Raw genomic sequence first — 23,187 nt, forward strand, 5'->3', positions numbered from 1 at the left:
GTGCATATACGAGTCAAGCACCCACTTGCTGCGCTGCCACATCCTGGCCATCCCGCAGCCCAGTGGCTTGGGAACTTTGCAGGACAATGACTACCTTTCCGTGATCCACCAACCCCCACACCTATGAACGTCTTGTACCTGGGTGCAATTCATAATTAGCGCGATCTTAAATCGACCAGGTTTTCCAGCTCGTAGGCAAACTTCCCAAATGCCGATTCCACTGCGAATCTCAATGCCAAGTCGGCCATGAGTTGGTCGCTTCAAACGCCAAGCAAGCATTAACGACAGGAGAATTCACGTGGAAATGTAAACTGGTTTTGCGGCAGGATGGCATCAATTGAAAATAATAATACAAAATTTACTTCTGGAAGGCGGCCTGCCCCACGCTATGTCGGTCATGGTTGTTGGACCATACGTCACCAGGCAGGTCAGTAGTGCAGTTTGGTGAAGGTGGACGGGAAGGGGGGGGGGGGAGCCAGGACCGGTTCAGATATCACTCACCATGAATGTGAGCTGTGACCGGGAGTGGAAACGATGCCGTGGGGTGCAGAGCGGCGGTGCACACGCTAACCACTGCGCCAACCACCGCGCCAACCACCGCGCTAAACAAAACTGCCCTTGGGTGGTGTGGTGAAACAAAGTCTCAGGACTGAAACAGTATGGGTGGGGGGGTGGGGGGGAAGCTTCATCATCCAGCAGTGGATTGGCAAAGGGTATAGATTAAGGCGGTGCTCACACAAGGGCCGATGGAAAAGTCCGCTTCACGACATCACAAGAAGGGTGCTTCAGCACCCAGCGGAAGCGCAGCGCAAAAATGCAACACACTTCGCCAAATTTGACGCTAAAACGCATTTTTCACAACGGGTTGAAAACACCCCGTTTGCGAGTCAACTGAAAAATGCAGAAAAATCTGAACAATCTGGAGAAACCCCCACGTCCAGCATGCCTGGCTCCCAGCACTTCCCACATGCTTCCAATTCACAAATCACTTTCGGGGAGAGTGATTCGCAAGTGGCGATGGTGCAACGAGCGATGCGGGCAGGCCGAGTAGCCCTCGCCTTGGTACGACGATGGCAATGATGGACCAATGTCATTTTGCTTCACAGAGACCGTACAGAAAAAAATCAGCTTCGTTCACGGCCACTCATCGCTTTCAAAATAAGAAAAGCGGATGATCCGTCTCTCCACGTACCAAAAAAATATAAAAGTATCCCTTACACATGCTATCGGCCTTCTGGGAGTGCACGCCTTCAAAGCGGCATTGTTTCAAGACGGGCAAACCCTTGGCCAGTTTTGACACTCAGCGTCTCGTCAGAGGTCAGGCCTGCTCGAGTCAATATTAGTGAACTGCCAATCTGATAGGCATGGCTCCTCTCTTGATGCTATGGGATCCCAATTTGAAAAAAGAAACACTTTTGCTTGTTGATGTGGAGAGACATATATATGCGAAGTAGAGTTCGATTACTTTGTCATTGCTTTCAACACCATCACCGCCAGTGTGTTTACAGATGACCAACGAGAAACCTTTTCGAGTTAAGCGACACAAAGGGCGGACACACAAACACAATAAAGTCGTTTAGTTAAACAAAAAAAAACACAGTTGATTCCAAGTATTTTAGTCCCGGCATCACTCCCAACAGAGGTTGCGTAGAACTCTCCGTATTTACAACGGTTTAAGCTTGGGCAGCAGAAAGGAATGGCTCACACTATGCGAATCTCAGCCGCCGTACAAAAGCCGACGCACGTTGCAACCAACGGTGCGAAACATACTTTTGCCTGTAACAGAATTCGGCAACGTTAAATAAAAACGTGGAATGACTAGCGCGTCGCCGAACACGTTGCCGGCGATGCGCCTTAACACAAAACGCCCGCCGCGCGATTAGACAGGGCTCTTCTGCGCGCGCGGAGTTTTCACGTCTCGGCTCCGTCACCGATGACTGCATAAATAACACAAATTTGAATGCACTCCGACGAATAAAGCACAGCTACGCGACGGGACTTGGAAGAACAGCGCAGAACGCACGTCGGAGGAAAGTCCGGTTTACGAGCCATTGTAAGATTGATCTCGCCAGGGTCACTGGGCTACGTGGGAGTTATTCTTTGAAAAACCTTCGCTCGTTGTCTCGTCAACAGCACAACCGGGACACCGTTTGGTGAAAAATTAAGTCAATGTTTTTTTTTATACATGTATATATAAATCTCAACATAAGGCTGCAAAGATTTGAGCACAGGCATGACATTAGACCTGTCTCGAACATGGAAAACCCCCTAAAACAGCATTCACCAAATAATTGATTAACAACATTCGCGAGCCTCTGCTCGAGCCGGAGGGTCCTGCGCCCAGGCATATTTGGCTCCACACCTCAAAATCTCAGCGCCATTCAGCAGGGGACCCCCCCACTCAGATAATCGGGTTAAATTGAAGTCGGCGGATCGCATTGATTAATCCCTTATTTATGTGCAGGGTGACAAGAGTTGTGTCTCTCTGATAGCAACACAGACCTGGGGTCAGCTATAATTTTCTATTGTAATAAAAGTTGCAGGTTCAATTCCTTGCGAAACTTAGGCCATGCATTTAAAATGCCAGCAGCAACTGCTGTATCTGCAAGCGCGAATAAATAATGGTGAAATACCGGTTGTGCTATTACGGGCACGATAATGAAACTGAATGTCACAATTTACGATGGGTCGGTGCGATTTTTAAATTGAATGCCACGTGCATTGTGGACAATCATCTCTCGCCAAAATCTGCACACACATTTATTTTCCATCGCATCACAATTTTTCTTCCCTTTACATACAATTTTCTATTCAAACTCGCAGTGTATGTGTATTGTGCTTGACTGCACATGTGCGTATGTGTGTGTACACGTCTACCCATGAGCGTACGTGTGCAGCGGGAGTGGAGTAGCGGTTAGCGAGCTGTGCTACAAAAACCCGTCGACCTGCGTTCGATTTCCGCTCACGGCCAACACGGTGACGGTTATCTGAACCGGTCCTGGGCCTCCCCTATGTCGACTCAACCACAAATGAGTACCTGGTGAGGTGTAAACATCGCCACGAGGGAGACAAAGGCGGCTGGGTGCCGTGCCGACCACCAACCCCCTCATGTGCCATGCCGGCCTTAGTAGAAGCTCGCTAACAGCACTTGCCTCAACGGTCTGTTAAGTCTATATAGGGAAGGGGGGGGGCTTTAGCTTTATCTTTGTATGGAGCATATGTGTGTGGTACGTGTTTATTCATCTGTTTGCGTGGGAAGAGCGGTGGCGCAGCGGTTCGCGCACAGACCAAACCCTGCGACCTCAGTTTGATTCCCAGCCACAGCTGCTTGAGTGGAGATTGTCTGAACCCGTCCCGGTCCTCTCATGAACAAACAAACATCAGCACTGAGCAGAAAGAGGCAGCCGGGCGTGCTTCCGACCTCAACACTCCATCTTGTACTCTACCACGTCTATGCTCCCCCCCCACTTCACCAACCTGCACCAACCACGACCCCGCATGGCGCGGGGAGGCCTCATCTAGCAGCGGATTGACAAAAAGAGCCGTGTGTGCATGTGTGTGTGTACATATACATGTGGTCTGTATGTACGCGTGTGCAAGCATTGCCCGTGTGTGTGTACGAGTTTGGCAGCGAGCGTCATTTCCAAAAAAATACAATCATCGATGACTTTTACATTTCAATGGGGTAAATTGTTGCCGTGTCACCGGCTAAATGCAGCTCAGAATGCATTAGGAAACCCATTTAGGGCACGCACAGAGAAAGTACTCCCGTGCCGGCCTTATCAAGACAGTTTCACAATGAACTTAGGGGCCAAATCCATTATCTTTCTCCTTTGTGGCGAGAATTAGAACAAGCCGGCAAAGCCAGTCTTTAAAGGGAGCCCGATCCTGCCGTTAGGAGGTTGTCATCGACTGCGTGCAGATAGAAGTGCATGCAGATGTAATCGCACCGACACACGGACATAACGTTACGAATCTGGATCCCGTTAGGTTTCGCGAAGATTGGTTAAGGGGTTTTTTGTAGTTTTTATGTGTGCACGAGTAGGTTCCCTCTTAAGGACTCGCAAGTGAATGTAATCTATCCCAGACGTTAAGTGTTGGTGGTACTCCCTCCGCTCTCCGAGACGTATAACCAGCGTGGAAGAGGAGGCCAAAAACACGCTCGAGCAGGGACTCGCTCCCTGGCACTCCCCGCTCCAGCGGAGGCTCTTCCGCCAGCGGCGGCGTGAGTCACTGCAGGGCTGCGGACCTTTGCCTTCACAAGTGGATAACCCTATAGCTGCTCCCACTTTAAAGCAGCCACCCGCGTCTTTTTTAATCATCGGCGGGAGGCAGGGGAAAAAAAAAATCGAATTCGATGTTTTTTTTAGGTAACACACATTTTTTTGTTATTATTATATATTTTTTTACGTTTAAAACGACGCTGCAGCGTCGCCACGAAGGTTCTGGGACAAGGCGGCGGCCTCCACCGCAATAACGCTCAGGGGAGGCCGTCGCAGCGACGGCCACACGCGGCCCAGAGCCTGGTCCCCCGCGGCATGGGGCCCTGGCCGATGGACACAGCGCCGCAGCTCCGCCCCGCCGGCAGTGGCGGCCTAGTGCAGGCCTCGCCAGTCTTACGCGATGCCTCCGCCTTATCGGCCACGTGGAAGAGAAGACTAATAAATAGATTCCAGCCATTCTCAATCCACCAATGGATTAAGACCTCCCCCACCACCACACCATGTCAGTCACAGGATTTTTATTTCAAATTTTATTTAACAATACTTCACCACACTGGTTAGTCGTGCGGGTTGGTTGGGGTGGGCAGGACCGGTTCTGATATCACTCGCCACGGATGTCAGCCGTGGCTGGAAATCGAACTCTGCTTGTCGGGTTCATAGCACGGTGTGCGCTCACCACTGGGCCACCACTCCACCCCTGCAGCGAATTATGTACTAAACTAAACTACGCTATTCATTTATCCGGCAAAGCCCCATCCCGTTGGCCACAGCTCATTAGGTTTCTGAAGAACGTTGATCGCGGCGTTGCAACGGGAGCGATGCATGCACCTCGGAACTGGAATGTTGGATCGGGTAAAGCAGTCACCGTTGAGTGAGCTGAGTAACACGGACGCGTGCCAGAGAGAGAACCCCGTGTCGTCATTGCGAGATGACTTCGAACCCAGGATCTCAGAGCTGCCAACTCGGCACCTCCGACAGAGCCACATAATGAAAAGGCCTGAGACACCAGGCCACTTCCCCCATGCCAAATGTTCAAATAGTATCGGACAGAGGCGGCGGCATCTTGATTTTATAGTTACGTTTTCTATAAACGGCAAATGTATTAGGTTTGAATGGGAAAGAGACCGGTAGGATCCCACTCAACGTCTGTAACGATGCCCTCTTGTGTAATGGGCAATGGTATCTTGGCTATGGATGCGACGGATATTATTGTAAAGGGCTCGGCTCCGTTGTTCGGTGGGAGACTAGACCGTGGCAGTCGGGTGTTGGCCATGCAGCAAGCTGTGGGAGACCAGGCAGAAGGAAGGAAGCGACGGCCAACCCCGTGTTTCTCTAAGTCGGCGATGGCAAAGCGGGTAAAATATCGCGGTCGGCGAGAAAAACATTGTACAATAATACAAGACGTCAAATGTTGCGAGGCTGATGCCTTTCGAACAAAATCACACGTTGCTCTGCTGTTGCCATTCGGCGCACGTTACGCCCACGTATCACACAGCCCCGGGCACAAGGTAAAGGACGCGCAAAAGTCTGGTAAAAGCACACAATTCTGAGTAGGGGACACAGCAGATTTCATACGACACGGGAAACGGCAATTATTATCTCAGAAAAGCAATACCAAAATAAAATAAAGACACGTTTAATACAAACGCAGAGAAAAATATTCACAACTTAGAAGGTTTGTTGAGATTGCGTGTTTGAAGGCGGCACGCGTTGAACGAAAGCATTTCAAAAGTAACGAGTAGGTGTTTAACGATGAGAAAACGGGAGAATTAAGCGGTCATTAATTTACCCAGCACAGCCTCCAGGACTTTCCAGACTCCAGTATCACCAGTCTTGAAAATTAGATATTTGACCAATTCCTCATGCAGTGGGAAAAACCAGAATACCCGGAGAATTCTCAGGTACATACGAGATGTTAGAAAATAAAAATTTACCAACACAGATAGGTCAGTAACCCACTTCCTGTACTCCCATCTCCCAGCCACCTAACGTAATCCGGGTCTGCATCTGGCGTTTCCAAAGGAATGTAATCCAACTGCTTTTACGATTACTTTATTCGGGGAGTGTACTGTGATCTGCGTGAATTTGCTGCTTTTGCCCACGCATCAACGCCAGCTGCTGTCACCAACACTTCCCCCTCCTTTACCAAAGTTATTGAGATCATTAAAATATAAATTAACAAAATGAAAGTTATTTGTACAAAGCATTCAGCAGGTACGTGCTAAGAAAAGTAATCCGATAACCCGCTGAAAACAGTGATCATACGGGATTTCAGGCCAGTAATTGGGCAGACCGATTACTGTAACGTGATGCAGTGAACGCACGCGCGGATTGCACCGCGAGGTGAGGGATGATGGAATGAAAACCTCAGACGCGCTTGCAGAAAAACGACTAGCTGCTAGCCCAAGTCAAAATCATATCACACTCTCCGACAAAAATCATCTGCAACAAAGTGTACCTTTCCATCGATCGGAGAATCGCTGATCGCAAAGTGCCTCCAAAAAGCAGCCAAATTTCCAGATAAGGGAAGAAATTTTTAAATAACTGCTCCCAGATTCACCCAAAACAGATGGTGGCGGCTTGCCTTCCCGCACTTCGCTTGCAAAGCACGATTGCGAATCGTCCCAGGATTAAAATGCTCCGGTCACGTCGAGCCACGTCAATTTCCCCTCGCACGTTAAGACCCGCGCGCGGGTGCCCGCACGTGAACACCCGCACATATCGTTACGTCACCTCCCTTTCGTTTTAAACGCGTTGTAGGCTAAACATGTTTGAGGCTTTTTTTTGTCTTTTATACAGACGGATTTTTATAGACGAGGGCGGTAAAAGGAGCACGCGCGCGCTCGCACCCAATCCATCCACATGAAAGGGGAAGTAACTCATTGGCACCACAGCTCTCTGCAGTTTGCTTTCGAGTCCGCAAGCAAAGACGTCGCACGTCCGGGCATCGCGAGTAGCGGGACCACGCGCCGCGTAATACTCAATACGGTGTAACCGCTCATAAAACGCGGCGAAACTTTGTGATGCACGCAAAAGGCATAAAAAAGCTCCACACGGGTTTGTAGATCCCCGCAGCCAACGATACCGTGAGGTTGACTCGCTCAGCCAAACCACAACTTTTGGCAATGTATGGGCCACCATCCTGGCCCGCAAGAAATGTTGCGAGCACAAATGGGCGCCCGATACCAAACATAATCCATTGTGCGCCCTATGCCTTTTGTGTGCAGCCAGGGAATTTCAATTTTCTGTTCCGAGGGCACTCCAGAAATTATGCTCTTGGCGATTTTGCAGTTGCAAATGTGCATCTAAACTTTGGGTAATTTTTTTTAACACGAAGACACAACACACTTAAGCACACACGCATACGAAGGGATTATTCAGCAGCAACATCATCATCGGCAGCATTTAGCAGGGTAATAGAACCACACGCCATGATCGGGAGATGGTCACGGCGGTCTAAAGTATACTCAGCGACCGCTGCGTAAAACTCGCAACGGACCGACGGGCAGTTTCGCTGTGCGTCGTATGAGGAGCCGCTGTCGGATTCCGCGACTTGGCCCAATTTTGACGCCCGCATGCGGCAGAGGAGGAGGAGGAGCATTACACGGACATCGGGAAGCGTCAATTTAAATCCTGGTCCGTGCACGCTGTGCCAGATAGCGAAGCAGTGGCTGGTGGATGCGCAACCGTCAATGGATGCCCCGTCTCCGAGCATTGACACTTTAATGCAGCCCGACAGGCGATGGGGGAGGTGGGAGGGAGACGAGTGGATGCATCGGTTCAGCGAACAATACACACATCCAATGGCGTGCGTAAGAATCTGTGTTTTTTTTAATTCGTACGTGCGTTGTAATGCAACGAGTTCACATTTAAATTAAACAATAAACTATTTTTATTTGACCAGGTAAGGCTCACTGAGCAAGTGACCTAGCCACAAATGATAGCTCAATGAAGTGGCTTATCATATGCAAATTTATAGCAGCCAAATACTCGAAATGCATGTTTATAAATGTGGAGTGAAAAACTGGAGGACCCGGAGAAAAATCAACACGACCACGGGAAGAGAAACATGCAAACTCCAATTATACAGCAGGCGTCAGGGTCAGGATCGCACCCACGACCTCCTGCATACCAGGCGAGGTAGTTAACATCTCCTAGCCACTTCCCCAACCACGAGCGGCACACCTATCTACCGCAACTGAAATCAAGATAAGCATAAATAAATTCTGAGGCTGGAATTTTCTGCCTCTGTAGTGCCCAGAAGCATACTTGTGCCAAGTATCTGACATCATCTCTACTTCAGTTTTCAAAAACCAATTCGTTAATCAACAATTCACCCTTCTACCTCGAGAATCAACAGCGATGCATGCCCCACCTCCCCCTTTCTCCGCGGGGATTTTGAAAGCAACGATGATGATGAATAATCCCTTTAAGTTCGGCAAGACTCGCTCAGGGGGCTGTGAGCCACCCTGCGCTCTGACCACCACGGCACTCGGCAGGATCACAACATCGCGGAGCGCATGCTGTGGCCGAGCGAGCTAGCGGTTGTCCCCTGTCCCCAGTTTTCCCAGAATAGTGCTCTTGTCGTGCAGGCGGCAAGCTGCGTCCCGGACAAAATCTGTCAGTCTTAGCAGGGCGTAAAAAATCCCGGATTTTGTCAGCTGCGTAATAATAATAATTCACCACCCAAGGCAATGCATTTACATTAAATTCTCCCCTCTCTCTGCTATTGTGAGATATTCTTCATAACCATGGCATGTACCTTTAAGAGATTGCAACCCTAGCGTGGCTGTTGGAAGATAGAGGGCCAAGGTTGTGGCTGTCGCCAAGTGAGAGAGATGGACAGAGAGATGGACAGAGAGATGGACAGAGACACGGACAGAGACACGGACAGAGAGACAGAGAGAAAGGAGGGCAGCCGTGCTGGTGATGCTCATGGCACGGCCGGTTCTGTGCGGCGCGTGCGGTTGTGAAAGACCTTAATAGCGCCGGTGAAATCTGCCGTCACCAACACCTCGCCGTGCTCCTCTGACCGGGCAGAACCTGGAGGGGGCAACGGGCAACTTTCAGCACCGCGTGAGGATGCATGGGGAGCCACCGGGAAAAACGGAGACACGAGGGGACGCACGTGGGGACACACGCGGGGACACACGTAGGTACACACGTGGAGATACATGTGGGAACAAAGGGAGAAACGTAGGATCTGTAACAATTTGGTGGACATTTTGGTTATGTGCGTGGTGGTGGGGTGTTAGGCATACCGACTGGTTGAATAAAATGTGGTGTCGTGTGTAGTGGTGTAGACTAACCCGTCCCTTGTGGTAGTGTGGATATACTGGCCACATAAATGTTAGTAGTGTGGATGTTATGACAGTGGTGGTGTGTTCGGCAAACTAGTCATGGTTTTTGCGTTTCAGTACGAGTGGGTGGGTAGGTGGGTGGATGGTGAGTGCGTGAGTATCTCAGCGGGTGTGTGGGCGAGTTGTCGTGACCTGTAGCGTGGCGGCTGAACACGGTGCGGGATGAGACAAATCACGAGTGGCGGCATGCACAGTGAGCGAGCGAGATAGCGAGTGGCGGTGGCACAGGGGCGACGCCGGTGGGCTGCGAGCGTGGCGCGTACCGGCCGTGCCGCTCTCCGTGGCTCCCTCGCCGCCCTCGCTGGGCACTACCTCCTCGACCGCCGGACCGTCCGAGCCGGTGATGAGCGCAGGATGGGGCGAGAAGATCGCCGACGTCACGACTGCGTTGTGAGCTGCGGGGGCGGGGGGGGGGGGTGAATGCACGGGGAGACACGGGGACGCAGAGACAAAACGTGGACGCTCGGGGACACGCAGGTGTTCTATGCGCCGAAAGCAGAAAGTGCGGCACGTGTGCCATCTACGGCGCTTTGTCAATCCACCGCTAAATGAAGGTCGTATTGGTCAGAGGGGGTTATTTGACTATACCTCACCACGATCATCAATACGGGGTGGTGAAGGGGGTGCGCGCACGCAGGACTGGTTCAGAGATCACTCGCCACGGCCATTAGCCGTGGATCAAAATCGCTGCCCTTTTCCCCGCCCCCCGCCCCCGATTGCAATCCTTACCCTTGAAGCCCTCCCAGTAATCGTTGCGGTCCCTGCGGACGGAGGAGAAGCGGTTGACGTCATGGTAGGTCTTCCACAGGTAAACGTAGCGGTCCTCGGAGCCAGACACCATGTGCTGAAAGTTGTGACTGAGACAAAAGAACGCACGCAAGCGCACACACACACAACACATCTCATGCGACATCTTAATGATTATCGTCTCCAATTGCATCCTAATTGTTCGACATGCAAGTCATGAGACGCAATATCCATTTAGATCTCTCGCACGGCAGTGAGATCATCTCTATTAGAGAATGGCGCGCGGAAGTGGATATAGCAGAGGCACCTCTGAGACCTCTTCAATTGACCTCTGGTACACACGGAAGAAGCGGAGCAACTCTCTCACCGAGCGTACTGCTTGTCATGTGACAGCCTAACCGATGGTTGAATTCTCAAGAGGTGGAATTTATATTCTTGGTTCTTTCGGTAAAGTCACCACGTAGAAGGGAAACAATAAAATAATACAAATATAAAACAATAAAATTATCACGACGTTTCGACTGCAACACAAGCAATCATCATCAGGTGTGAAAACCACAGCAAGAAAATTTGAAAAAAGTGGCGTTTTTTTTTAACGTTAGCACCACGGAGAGCAATTTGGCAGTTTGTTCAGATGGACGAGTCCATCTATGTTCGGAAAAGAGGGGGGAGACGAAAATAATGAATGCGGTCTGAAAGCCACTGTAAGCGTGAACAATCAATTAAGACCTGAAATGGTTTATCAAATCCTTCCAATGATTGTTAAGCCAGAATCCATCTTCTCGGTTGAAATTGTCTCTGTGTTTGTATATGTGGATAGCCTCATGAACGAATCTCTCATGGTAGCCAGATGGCTTGCAAAGAGAAGTCAATGTCATGTGAGCCTACTGAATTATAACAGTGATCTGCCACGGCCGAGGTGTTGGTCCTACCGTGTTTTAGGTCTGCTTTGTGTTCACGAATGCGGTCCGAGACATGTCGTTTGGTTTCTCCAATGTAACTACTACCACAGAGGCAACTTAGTTTGTAGGTGGAATTTAGCCAAGTTCAGTGCATTCACTGGTGAGAAGACTGACTCGCTGCACTTGAGAACCAAGTTTAACCACAGGCAGCTGCCTGGATTCGAACCCAGGCTCTTAGGCGTATTAGCTCAGCGCTGTGACCTCCACGCCACCTGGACGCTTCAACTCCTGAGTAGCCCTTGTGAACCACCGGGGAAAGTATTGCATTGTTGGTGGACACTTCATCTTAGTCAGCGGTGAGGTCACCAGGAGGTCGGACAGAGCAGTGAGCCGGCAGCGCTGAGGACCTGGGTTCAAATCCTGGTTTTGGCCACTCGTGATTAAAACTAAGCTTTAGCCGAACCGACAACTTCACAAAAAACCCCATCACATAAAAAAAAATCACAGAATTTGTCCAAATGTACGCTCTAAACAATTAAAATAAATCACCAACTGGTGACAAAGCATGTCTCTCTCGCGGGGTGTGTGGCAGCGTGCTGCCCCGATGTGTGGATGAGACCGCCGCTTGGAGGTTTCTCAGGAGCAGCTCTGCGATATCTGTCTCCACGGGCCATTGGTGATGCACCACAAACGTGATGGCGCCACGCAGTCCACGATCGGGAGAGAGGTTGGGGCAAACAACTCGACAAAGCCAAGTCGGCATGGTGCACCAACGCGTTGGAGCATCTCCCCAGCATTCATGTTTACATGGGAAGCATCAAATACTTCTTCCTTGGTTCTTTCGGTAAAGTCACGTAGAATGAGAATAAAATAATAAAATAATGAAATGTTGGAATTCTTTATTTTATTATTTTATTCTCATTCTACGTGACTTTACCGAAAGAACCAAAGAAGATGAATCCTTGCAGTCATGAAAGCTTTAAATCGAAACATCAAATACTTATTAAAGGCTGAGTTCACCTAGGGGAACCCAGGGCTTGTTCATGTAAAAAACAACAACTTTTTTTCCCCCTCGGCTTCCAACTCGTGTCGGACAGCCCGGGACACACGGCTTAAGTGTGTAGCTAAAAAGATAAGACCTGCTGGTTTTTTTGGATTGCATCTTAAAAAAATTCGATTTACAATACTCCGGCAGATTCAAGCGCCGCTTCAAAGACATCAGCATTGATGTGCGCGAGCGCTCGGGAAACGCAAGAGCGCCGGCCTTCAGACGGCGCTCGCGTGATAAGACCGTTTAACAAGCCGACCGGTTCTTAGAGGTCACCCCGAAGGGATCTCGCCAACAGTTCTGCGATATCCGCTTCTGTGGGCCGCACACTTACACGAAGGGCTGTATCACTCTGTGACGTCGCGGCCAGTCGAACAAATCGGGATGACATTGGGGGAAGAAATAAATCTCTTTATTCTTGAACAGTTTCAGTCTCAATGTGACCATCGCCAAGTCTACAGACCTTCAACGACAAACCTAAACTTGTCAGAGGTCCGAAAGTTTGGTGCAGGTCAGACTGGTTGGGTTTTTTGCGTTATCCCCCCGTGTACTGCCCAAGGGAGATCGCACGGAACGTCCACTCGCCACGACCTCCACAAGCAGAAGCTGAGAGACAGCCCAACGTGCGATTGCAGAAACGCCGACCAGGCCGTACGTAGGCCACGCAGTCGTACAAAACCACTGGCTCACCTTCCTGCTCCCTCCTGGGACAGTCATCGCTGACTAAAAAGGCAAAGAACACTCTTCTGGATTGATATTCCACCGGCTGTAACCCACCCCATCTCCAGCACGCTGGTTGGCCGGGTGGCTCGCAATCACAAGGTTGCGAGTTCACATCCTGGTCTGGTTGTGGGCGGGGGGGGGGGGGGGGTGGGTTAACTCAGCCCATAATCCCTCCAGGGTCGGTAAAACGAAATACCACGTTATGGGGAAGTCAGCAGTGGTTGTTTTATCGATAAACTTGCCCCCACCAAGAGGAAAGTGGAATTTTACCACTGGCTCAGAGGATGAGCGCACTGCCTCTACGGACACGTGAGCCGGCAGTCTCGCGACGGCAAGACGGAGGGAGATCCTCTATGAGACAGGCCCTTCAGACTCCGGATCGCAATATGCGAGCGGCAGTTGCGGTGCCTCTCACCTGAAGCTGGCTTTGATCTGGCTGCTGTTGTTGAGGCTGCCCTTGTACTTGATGCAGAGCGAGAGGTCGCGGAGGTCATACAGGCGGATTCGCGAGTCATTTGAAGTCACGAGGATCTGCCGACGAAGACACAAAAAGGAAAATAACGGACGGCACTGCGTTGAACGTACAATCCTGACGTGTTTTCCGTGATCACAATGCAACTGGCGTCACGGTTAGTGTGTGGCGGATAGTGTTAGGGTTAACGTAAGAGTCAGGGTTTGGGTTAGAAGAAATGGCCAGGGATAATGTTAGAGACAATTTGAGCATTAGGGCTCGAGTTCGGGTCAGGCGAAATGGTGAGCCTTTTCTTCTGGTCACCTCTTAACAGTATCAGTTTTTGAGGGCGTAGATCAGGGGTGGGGAACGTCCGGCCCGCGGGCCGTATGAGGCCCGTAAAATAATTTGCTCTCTGGCCCTGCCAAGGCAACCGCAGGCGGGACTCGAAATTCAATAAATCTAGGAGCAAACCTGGAAAAGCAGTTGCGAGTAGCAACATCATCAATATCAGCTAACAGCACCACACGCCTCACCAAAGAGAAGCAGTTCCAGCCATCGCATTAGGGGTGAGTTAATTAAATGTTTGACCAAATATAACAGACTAATTTTTAAGTTCATAATTTTGTATGGCCCTCAAATGATGTTATATAAATATCGAAATGGCCCTTGGCAGAAAAAAGGTTCCCCACCCCTGGCGTAGACCATAAAGTGGGGAAACCCGCTCATAACCGAGGGCCGAATATTTTTGACTTTCATCAAATACCTTCCCCACTGGTCAACCAGACGTGACACGTATAACCCTAATCTCAAGCCAAGTGTTGTCAAAAGCAAGATGATTGAGCACACAAAAAATGTGCGAGCACGCGGAATTTAGAAACGCAGCGTTGCCCCCCTCTAGTGCCCGATCAGGGTGCGGCTAAGAAGCTTGTAGTGATGAATGGATAACGTTTTCCGGCTACATCGCATAAGCTTAGAACCACCGGCCGTATGAAATGAAGTCGTGGGCCGGTCTGGCCCACGGACGGGGCGATCGGTTCCCCACCAATTGCGTAGAGGCCGCTACTGGGGCAGCAGGGACTGGTGCGATGAGGGAGGCGAGGGGATTGGGTTGGACACAAGTTACAGGGCCGGTACCGCACCTTGTTCTCCGCAGGAAGGGGCTCGATTCCCGTGATTTTGCGCCCGACGCGGTTGCGTCCTCGGCTGGATCGCACGTGGATCTGCGTGAAGTACTTGAGGTGCTGCCGCCGCCGCCGCCGCCAAGATCACCGTCAGGACCACACGCGCGCACGAGGGACGCGGTTATAATCCGGGCATGAGTTGTACATGTGCGGCCCTTTTGTCAACGTGCTGCATTCGGTACAGCGCTCAACCCACAATCAAAAGTTGTGGGTTCGAATCCAGGTTGAGGATCAGCTCAAAGCTTCATCATCGTAATCTATAAAATTTACATTACTTTTTCGGCATTCTGCAATCGTCATCATCATCATCATCAATCACTATGATTGGTCTATTGGTCTCAATAAAACGAGCACTACCAAGTAAGCCACATTTTTGTTAATGGCCATCCATCATTGTGAACCCTCGCTGCCAAAGACCATCTCCGCTAGCCAGGCGGTGGTGTAGCTATGCTGCCCGTGCCCTGTAATCCAGCCCTGTGGAGGCAGCAGCGAGAGTTGGTGGGTCACACGAATGTTGCGAAACTCCCTTCCCATGAGCGTCGGGGAGGAGGCAGTACATCAAGTGGACTAATCGCCATCTGTTTCCATCTGTACGGGGATAGTGCTGCCCCCTCGCACGTGTGGGTTTCCTCCGCGTGCTCCGGTTTTCTCTCACATGTGTAATAAACAACTAATCATTCACTGGCTGAAAACATCTTAACCCTTTCTGAGACATCTGAAAGTTGCAAGATGGGTGTCCCGTTCACCGCTGAATCTCGGAACGTGCACAAGCGGTGAACATTAATTTTATTTAGAGCGCTGTAGCGTCGTTGTTTTTTAAGACATTCTACTGACTGAAGAGAACCGTAGCAGCACAACCGCACTCAACAATAGATGGTACCAAATTGTACCGCGCGCCCTTCCGCATGGCCTTGTGGGAGCCTCGGTACCTTTAGTTATTCTTCTGGTCATCGAAATGGAAATCGGAAGAAAAACGGATGACATACACGTCCGTTATCGGAATGTGGCTCTCCTGCATAAATATCAAGTAAGGAAAGACAAAACAACAAGTAACGGACACTTACGAGTGAGAGGGGAGCGCCATGCTTCCCCGTGTCATGCCTGATGCACGGACCAACTCACCTCCGTCTCGTAGAAAACGCAGCGCCCGTCGTAAGTGCCGATGACGGCGAATTTGCCATTTTGGCAGAAGTTGGCGGCCGTGATGAGCTTGGTGGCGCCGTCCACCTCGTTCCAGAGGGCCACTTTCTTCTCGGGAATGTTCCACAGCCGCAGCTTGCCATCCAGCGAGCCGCTCAAGAAGTAGCGGTCGTCCTGCGCAAAGCGGCAGGACACAAGTCTCTCAGATGGGCGCGCGGTGGCGAGATGTTAACGACCTCGCCCGTTACGCAGGAGTTTGTGGGTTCGACCCTGACGCCTGTATATTTGGAGTTTGCATGTCTCCCTCCCTGTGCTCGCGTAGATTTTTCTCCGGATCCTCCAGTTTTTCCCTGCTAGAAATCTCCATAGGAAATAAATCCACTTCCTTCAGCTATCCGTTTGTGACCAGGTCACTTCTGAAAATAAGCGATATATCTCAGTGGGCCTTACCTGGTTAAATAAAAAGTGTAATATCTACATCGTGCATGTACACAAGCTGTACATGCAACTATACGTTTGAATGGGGGGAGGGGGGGGTGGAAGCGCAGCGGCTAGTGCATCGCGCTACGACCCCGATGACCCGAGTTCAATTCCCACGACAGTGACGAATACCTGAACCGGTCCTGGGCCTCCCCTAGGTCGACTCAGCCTTAAATCCGTACCCGGTGAGGTGTGTAAACATCAGCACTGGGGGAGATAAAGGTAGCCGGGTGTGGTGCTGGCCAAACCCTCGTGTGCCATGTTGCCTTTCAGAGATGCTCGCTAACAGCACTTGCCCCATCAGTCAGTTAAAGGCTACATGGAGGATCTTTGTCTTGGTATGTATGAAATAATGCACAGGGCTGGGTTAACGCAGGGGCTTTAGGGGTTGCTGCCCAGGGCCATGGATTTCTTTAGGAGCGCCACCAAAATAAACTGTTTTATGACAGTTGTAGCATTGCGAGATACTGCAGTGTAATTTGTAAATTACAGCCATAACATCACCATTGTATTACTTTTGAGTTTTATTTACTAAAAACAACATAGTTTTGATCATTAAACTTGTACTTGGCATGTGTGGTGGTGGTAAAGGAGTCTGCAGAAATGGGCCCTCAATACTAGACCAGCCCCGGGCTCCAATCAAACTTAATCCGGCCGTGTGTATAAGTGTGTGATTTTACCGAATAGAACCAAAGAGTGTGTGATTGTGTATATGTGTGGAGAGCGCTAGTGTAGCAGTTAGTGTGTTGGGCTACGGACCCGGCAACCCGGGTTCAATTCCCGCTCACGGCCACCACGACCAGTGACAATTATCTGAATCCGATCGTGTGCCTCCCCTACGTTTACTCAGCCTCAAATGAGTACCCGGTGTGATGTGTAAAAAAAACATCGCCACTGGGTACACAAAGGTGGTCGGGTGTGGTGCTGGCCACCCACCACCTCGTGTACCGTGCCGGTCTTCATAGGTGCTCACGAACAGCACTTGCTCTCAGTCTGCTCAAGGCAATATGGGGGGGGGGTAATTATCTTTGTGTAGTGGCATAGCTCTGGCTGCTGGCAGGAAAGGAGATCTGCGGCTTACGGCAGCCCTGACGTCAGCAGGCCGGGATACACACGAGAAGGGGGATCTAGCGGAAAGGTCACAGAAGGGGCACAACCAGGAACCCGCTAGAAGGTTCCAGCAAGGGGGCGTGGCCCGGGGCGGAGCGAGGCCACGCTGACAGTATAATAGGGACCCATGTAGGGGACCTCGGGGCTGTTGTTGGAGTCTTCGCCGTCCTTCTCACCGTCTTCACTTGTCAGGCAGCCTACCAACTGTCCTGGCCGAGTTGCGTCGCCGACAAGAGACGGACTAAATATTAAGAGTGTTAACCCCGATGGTGCTTGTTAATAAAAAAAGTGCCTCCAAGTCTTATCTTTTACGAGTTAGTCGCTACATTTGTATACATATGTACACATATGTATGTATACAAGGAAAAGGTGCTGCCCTGCCATTACTTTCTCATGCTACTGCTGGCAGAAGGGCCTTCAAGAGAGAGGCCTCTAGAGAGAACCTCTTCTTCCACAATGACCAGACGTCTTGGAAGAGGTGGGAGTAGTTGCACTTTACCCCACCACCTGCCCCGCTCAACGGTTGTACCTTGTTATTCTGCTGGATGGACAGGCGCCAATTGAGTCTCCGCAGTGCCAATGTTTACACACCAGACCAGGTACTCATTTAAGGCTGAGTGGACCTAGAAGCAGTCCAGGACCAGTTCAGATAATCACCTCTCAAGTTAGCCCATGGCCAGAATACCAACTCGGACTGCCGGATAAGTAGCCCCTATTGTATTGTAACAAGTGATCCTCCAATACCTAGACTGGAAGCTATCACGGGGATTGTGATATATTTATCATTTGGCTGGAAGCCACCAACAGTAATGCACGTTCATTGTTCCAGTCACGGCTAACACAGAGCCAAACCCCCGACTAATCCTGTTCCGCACACCCTATCCCACACTCGGTGGAGCAGTGCCTGACAGGCAAAAGAAGTCACGGACGGATTCCGCGAGCGAGCGAGCGAGCGTGGCGCGTTACCCGCGGGTGAAAGGCGATGGCGGTGACGAAGTCGATGTGCTGGAAGCAGCACAGGCACTCCTTGCGCGAGATGTGCCACAGCCGCACCGTTTTGTCCATGGATGATGACAGCAGGAAGTAGTTCTGTGGGCGTCGAGAGAGCGCGAGTAGAGATTCACCTTTTGCTTCGTACGTATGCATGTTGAACTTCTTTGCCGCCGTACGTAGGGAAAAGTGCGACTTGCAGGTGCGGGGAAGGACAACAACTTAACAGATTTTTGCGTTTAGTTTGTTGTCCTTGCCCTCACCTCCGATTAGCACGGTTGGCTACATACGGTGCGAAGGAAATTCAACGTACGTAAAAATAAACAAAAACAATAAACTCAACTTTTTATTTTACCAAGTAAGGCTCACTGAGCTATGGAGCTTTTTTTCAGAAGCGACCTGGCCACAAATGATAGTCCAACAAAGTGGCTCGTCACGTGGAAATGTATAGCAGACAAATACTCTGAATGCATGTTTCTAAATGTGGAGTGAAAAACCGGAGGACCCGGAAAAAAATCCACACGACCACAGGGAGAACATAACAACTCCCAATATACAGGCGTCAGGGTCGGGATTGAACCCACGACCTCCTGTATACCAAGCGAGGTAGTTAACATCTCACCACCCCGGCTGACCATTATTATTATTTAACATTATCTTGTCACCGCAGCGCCACACCATGATCATTCTGTAGTTTTACTAGTTGGCGTTGCTTTGCATGCTCTTCAAAAGTTGAGCTTCGGGAGTAAAATTTAGATTTTTTTTCGAGTAAACCGGGGCACGGTATATCTGGCCACGTCATTTTGACGACACACTGCAGTTGGTTGAGCGGTAGCGTAGAAGCAGCGGTTAAGGTATTGGATACGCCAGTTGTGGGCTTAGCGACGTCAGCGAGGACGTGCTGGCTGTGCGAATGGTGGTGGGAATGGCAAACAACCCTTGGTTGAGCCAGTGGTGCTCAAGTGGATAATACTGGCCGAGCTGGTAGTGGTGTTGTGTGGACGTACTGGTTACGCGAGCAACGGTGGTGATGGTGGTGGTGAAGATCTCTTCCAAGGGGAGGAGGAGGTGGTGAATGGGAAGGGTAGAGGCACGTGCGTCGATGCGTACTTGCCTTTGACCATGACAGGTCAAGCAGGTCGGCCGTGTGTCCGCTGTATTTACAGAAAGGCTGTCTCCTGAAGGGTGCCGCACTGTCGCTCCTTTCAGAGTCGTCCGGAGAGGCGATCTGTGCCATGAGAAGCACTGCTCATCAATAGGTGAGCACTGGAGTTGGCTATGTGCCGGATTGGCTGGCAGAGAATTAAGGTTATCGCCGGGCTAGTCGAGGATTCATCACTGATTTTTGGGGTTGGTCTCGTAATGATCTGAGCAGATGTGCATCATGAACCCTCCTCCACCCGACGCAGCCAAACAAATTTAACTGCCATGGAGAACAAGCGTTGCAACGTGTCAATTATATGTTTCTGTTGATCACTAGGTTCAGGAGTAATTCTGACAACCAAATACAGATATAATCAATCAATTTAATTTTACGTGCCAATGTCGCCCTCAATAAAGGTAGGCATAAATGCACATTACAATAGCGGTGCAGGTGGCATCGAGCAACAGTAATGAAAAAAGAAAACCATCACGCCCTCCGCGGCTAACACCGACCTAGGGGTTAGTCTATATAAGCTGGATACTGGCATCGCTAGAACTGGCCCCGAGTTGATTTTCGTGCCCGGTTTCAATATTCTGCTTTGAGCTTGCGTCTAATGATTCATAAAGTCCAAATCTTACACGGGTCGCGTGTGACCCAGTCACACCGCGCACGCCAGGCCGGGCTCAACGCGTGGCTGTGACGCGCGCCAGGTTGCGGGGCTGTGCCACATGGAGGGCAGCGGAGGGCAGTGCAGAAAGATTCACTTTTGCACTGCGATTGCGTACTCCCACGCCTACGTTCCACGTCTCCGCCAACGCACACTGACCGGCGTGAAGTGTGCAAAAAAATAACCCCTCCGTGACCCACACATTGTATGGAGGCCGTCATCCAGCAACGGAAAGCCATGAGGGCTGTCGATGTATAAATCTATTGCAGTACAGTCTGTTCTCCTATTACGAGGTAGTTGGCTTCCAGAAGAACACCGCGTGATGGAACAAAAATCGCGTTATAATAAATAATAGGGTAAAGCACAGTCCGCGGAAACACGTAAGACGTGTATGCGGGCTGAACAAACACTGAAGTGCGTGGGTAGCATCTGGAAGCATCCAGCAGCATCCCGATGCCCTGTGTGATGATGCAACGGCGAGGCAGCCGCAGGACCACTTATTGCTACTCGCGTGACGTAGTTCCGTTCACTCAAATCGCGTTATATATTAAATTCACATCCGCGTTATAAAAAATGTTTTCCCTCATACATTCATCGCGTCATATCCAATTCGCGTTGCAGAACTGGCTGTACTTGCTGTGGGTTAGAGGGACAATAGTCAAGCACCGGGTGAGGTTTCCATGCTGCAACATGCTGTGCACATGTTATTTTTGTTGCTGCCACTGCTATGGGTCAGTTTGTCCACGTGCTTGACTCATATTTGGACGGTTCAGAGTTCACATCCTAGTCTGGAGATGACTCAACCCATCATCGTTATCATTCCAGGCAATTCCATAAAAACAAAAAATCGCTCAATTATCCTTTGTTGCAGAGAGTAGCCTCGACATGGGAATGTGGAAATTACACAAGGCTCCACGTCTCACAGAAATAGGGGCTCATTATTTGAGGGCAGATTTATCGGACACACGCCGCTTAGAGACGGTAGGGAACGTGCACCTAGCCTGGCACAAGCCATGTGGTTGTAGTTGCGCTTGCCGTATACCTCTGTCTCCGACTTGATGGAGCTCAGGCTGTCCTGGGAAGGAGAGGGAGACACCCGGCCTGGACAGACAAAGGTGGACGTCAAAGAACCAAAGAGTCCGCGCGTTAACGTGACCGCGCAACACCTCCGGTACAAAGTCAGCTTCTTGAGTACTCTCGAGCATCGTCTGAAGCTACGAAAATAAAAATCGCTATCGCGCAGGTGAGTCCGCACGGAGGAACCAGAGGTGAACTTGTCTTGATTCTCGTGGCCAGCCCAAACCACGTCACAGGTGTCCCCCTCCGGAAGTTACGCGAAGGAAGTTGCCGCTTGAAACTCTTGATTGAAGAACGAGGCAACAGGAGAGAATCACTGCCTTTGCAAAAAAATTAAACGGCTTCCAGAGAATTCATGAGCAGCAAAGAAACAAGGAAGTCTCCTTGACGCGGCAGCCTTGACAACAAGTCAAGGCTGCCAGGTCAAGTGAGGTGAAGGAAGCTGCAGGTTACATTATGAGACCTCCTTTGCCAGTAACAAGATATAGTAATAGGTTTTTACCCTTTTATCTGGCACAAAAACTGACACCTTTATACAAGGGATCATGTTTGCAATAACCACAAGTAGTCAAAATGCAAACAAAAAAGACAACTCTGATAATGATATGCACTGTCCTTGAATTTGATTGGTCCACACCCGAGACGGCTTTTCTTAGAGCCCAGTCTCCACTGGTGTTGGACCAGAAGACGCCAAAAGGCATACAACTCAAACACAGCGCACTATCAGAGTATTGAGAGCTTGGGGTAAGCTCAATACTCTGATGGTGCGCTGTTTTTGAGTTGTACGCCTTTTGGCGTCTTCTGGTCCAACACCAGTGGAGACTGGGCTCTAAGAAAAGCCGTCTCGGGTGTGGACCAATCAAAGTCAAGGACAGTGCATATTATCAGAGTTGTCTTTTTTGTTTGCATTTTGACTACTTGTTGTGGTTATTGCAAACATGATCCCTTGTATAAAGGTGTCAGTTTTTGTGCCAGATAAAAGGGTAAAAACCTATTACTACTGAAGCTGCAGGTTTTCGGGAGAAGGGGAAGGCAACGATCAAACAGTGGGCGGGGATGGAAGTTCCCTCAGTTGAAAGGCGCAGCAACGAACAGGGGAGTGGAGAGGCACTTCAGAGACTAGTTTGGTGAAGGAAATGGTCATCGCCAACAGCCCAAAAGGCCTTGAGGGACTAGAAGTAACCACAGTTCAACGTGTAGGTTTTCAATGTATGTATGTTGGACTTCTTTCGCACCGTGCGTAGCCAACCGTGATAATCGGAGGTACGGGGAAATGACAACAAACTAAACACAAAAGTATTTCTACGCACCCACACTCGTGCGAGCGCGTTTCTGCGTACCCTCCGTGTTGTACTTCTGCCGCATGTTGCTGAAGAACTCGTGCGCCTGCTTGAGCACCCAGATGCGAACCACGTTGTCCTGCCCGGCCGTCGCAAGCAGCCGCCCACAGTGGGAGAACTTCATGGTCCACACGGCGCCCTGGGCAGTGCGGAGGGACACGGGGCACGGCTGAGATTGGCTCAACAACGCCGAGGAGCCCAGCACATAGTTGCTCATCTTCACAACGCAGGGTTATCACAGCAAGGGCGTCACAGGACGGCTCAGGGCATCACAGGTGCTCACCTTGTGTTCCTGGCTCAGGTCCTGCACCATGACGATCTGGTCGAAGTCGTAGGGCCCCTTGTAGCCGTGTGCGGCGCGGAACTTCACGGGCCTCGTGTATGGCATCCCCTCCTCCTCGTCGCTCGACTGATCCTCCTGCTCCCCGTGCAGCACTGGCCAGGGACGAGGGACACGGGGAGCGTGCCGCCGCGGACACGCGTGTGAGCCTACGTATATATGTACGTTGCGGGACGCGGTGGTGCAGCGGTGAGCGCGCCGCGCTACGGTACCCAGCGACAAGAGTTCGATTCCCGATCAAGGCCAACGCCAGTGCTCATT

The 23,187-nt window shown here is 50.5% G+C and overlaps 1 protein-coding gene across 2 annotated transcripts in view; it reads right to left on the minus strand.

Moving 5' to 3' along the window:
• Nucleotides 1-1,276: 1,276 nt before the first annotated feature.
• WDR44 (WD repeat domain 44) overlaps nucleotides 1,277-23,187 on the minus strand; it is a 44,882-nt gene continuing 22,971 nt past the window's right edge. For both annotated transcript variants that reach the window (XM_032974877.2, XM_032974876.2), the window contains exons 10-20: nucleotides 22,870-23,021; nucleotides 22,587-22,725; nucleotides 21,212-21,270; nucleotides 19,473-19,586; nucleotides 18,335-18,457; nucleotides 15,761-15,952; nucleotides 14,597-14,698; nucleotides 13,419-13,534; nucleotides 10,313-10,440; nucleotides 9,847-9,978; nucleotides 1,277-9,266 (exon numbers count right to left, since the gene is read on the minus strand). In XM_032974877.2, the coding sequence (XP_032830768.2) occupies nucleotides 9,157-9,266; nucleotides 9,847-9,978; nucleotides 10,313-10,440; nucleotides 13,419-13,534; nucleotides 14,597-14,698; nucleotides 15,761-15,952; nucleotides 18,335-18,457; nucleotides 19,473-19,586; nucleotides 21,212-21,270; nucleotides 22,587-22,725; nucleotides 22,870-23,021 (1,367 nt within the window). In that variant the 3' untranslated portion in view covers nucleotides 1,277-9,156. The remainder of the gene's footprint in view (nucleotides 9,267-9,846; nucleotides 9,979-10,312; nucleotides 10,441-13,418; nucleotides 13,535-14,596; nucleotides 14,699-15,760; nucleotides 15,953-18,334; nucleotides 18,458-19,472; nucleotides 19,587-21,211; nucleotides 21,271-22,586; nucleotides 22,726-22,869; nucleotides 23,022-23,187) is intronic.

This window comes from Petromyzon marinus, chromosome 55, assembly GCF_048934315.1.
Source record: "Petromyzon marinus isolate PM22_M1 ecotype Great Lakes invasive population chromosome 55, UKy_Petmar_22M1.pri1.0, whole genome shotgun sequence".
In the NCBI taxonomy this organism is placed as follows: Eukaryota; Metazoa; Chordata; class Hyperoartia; order Petromyzontiformes; family Petromyzontidae; genus Petromyzon; species Petromyzon marinus.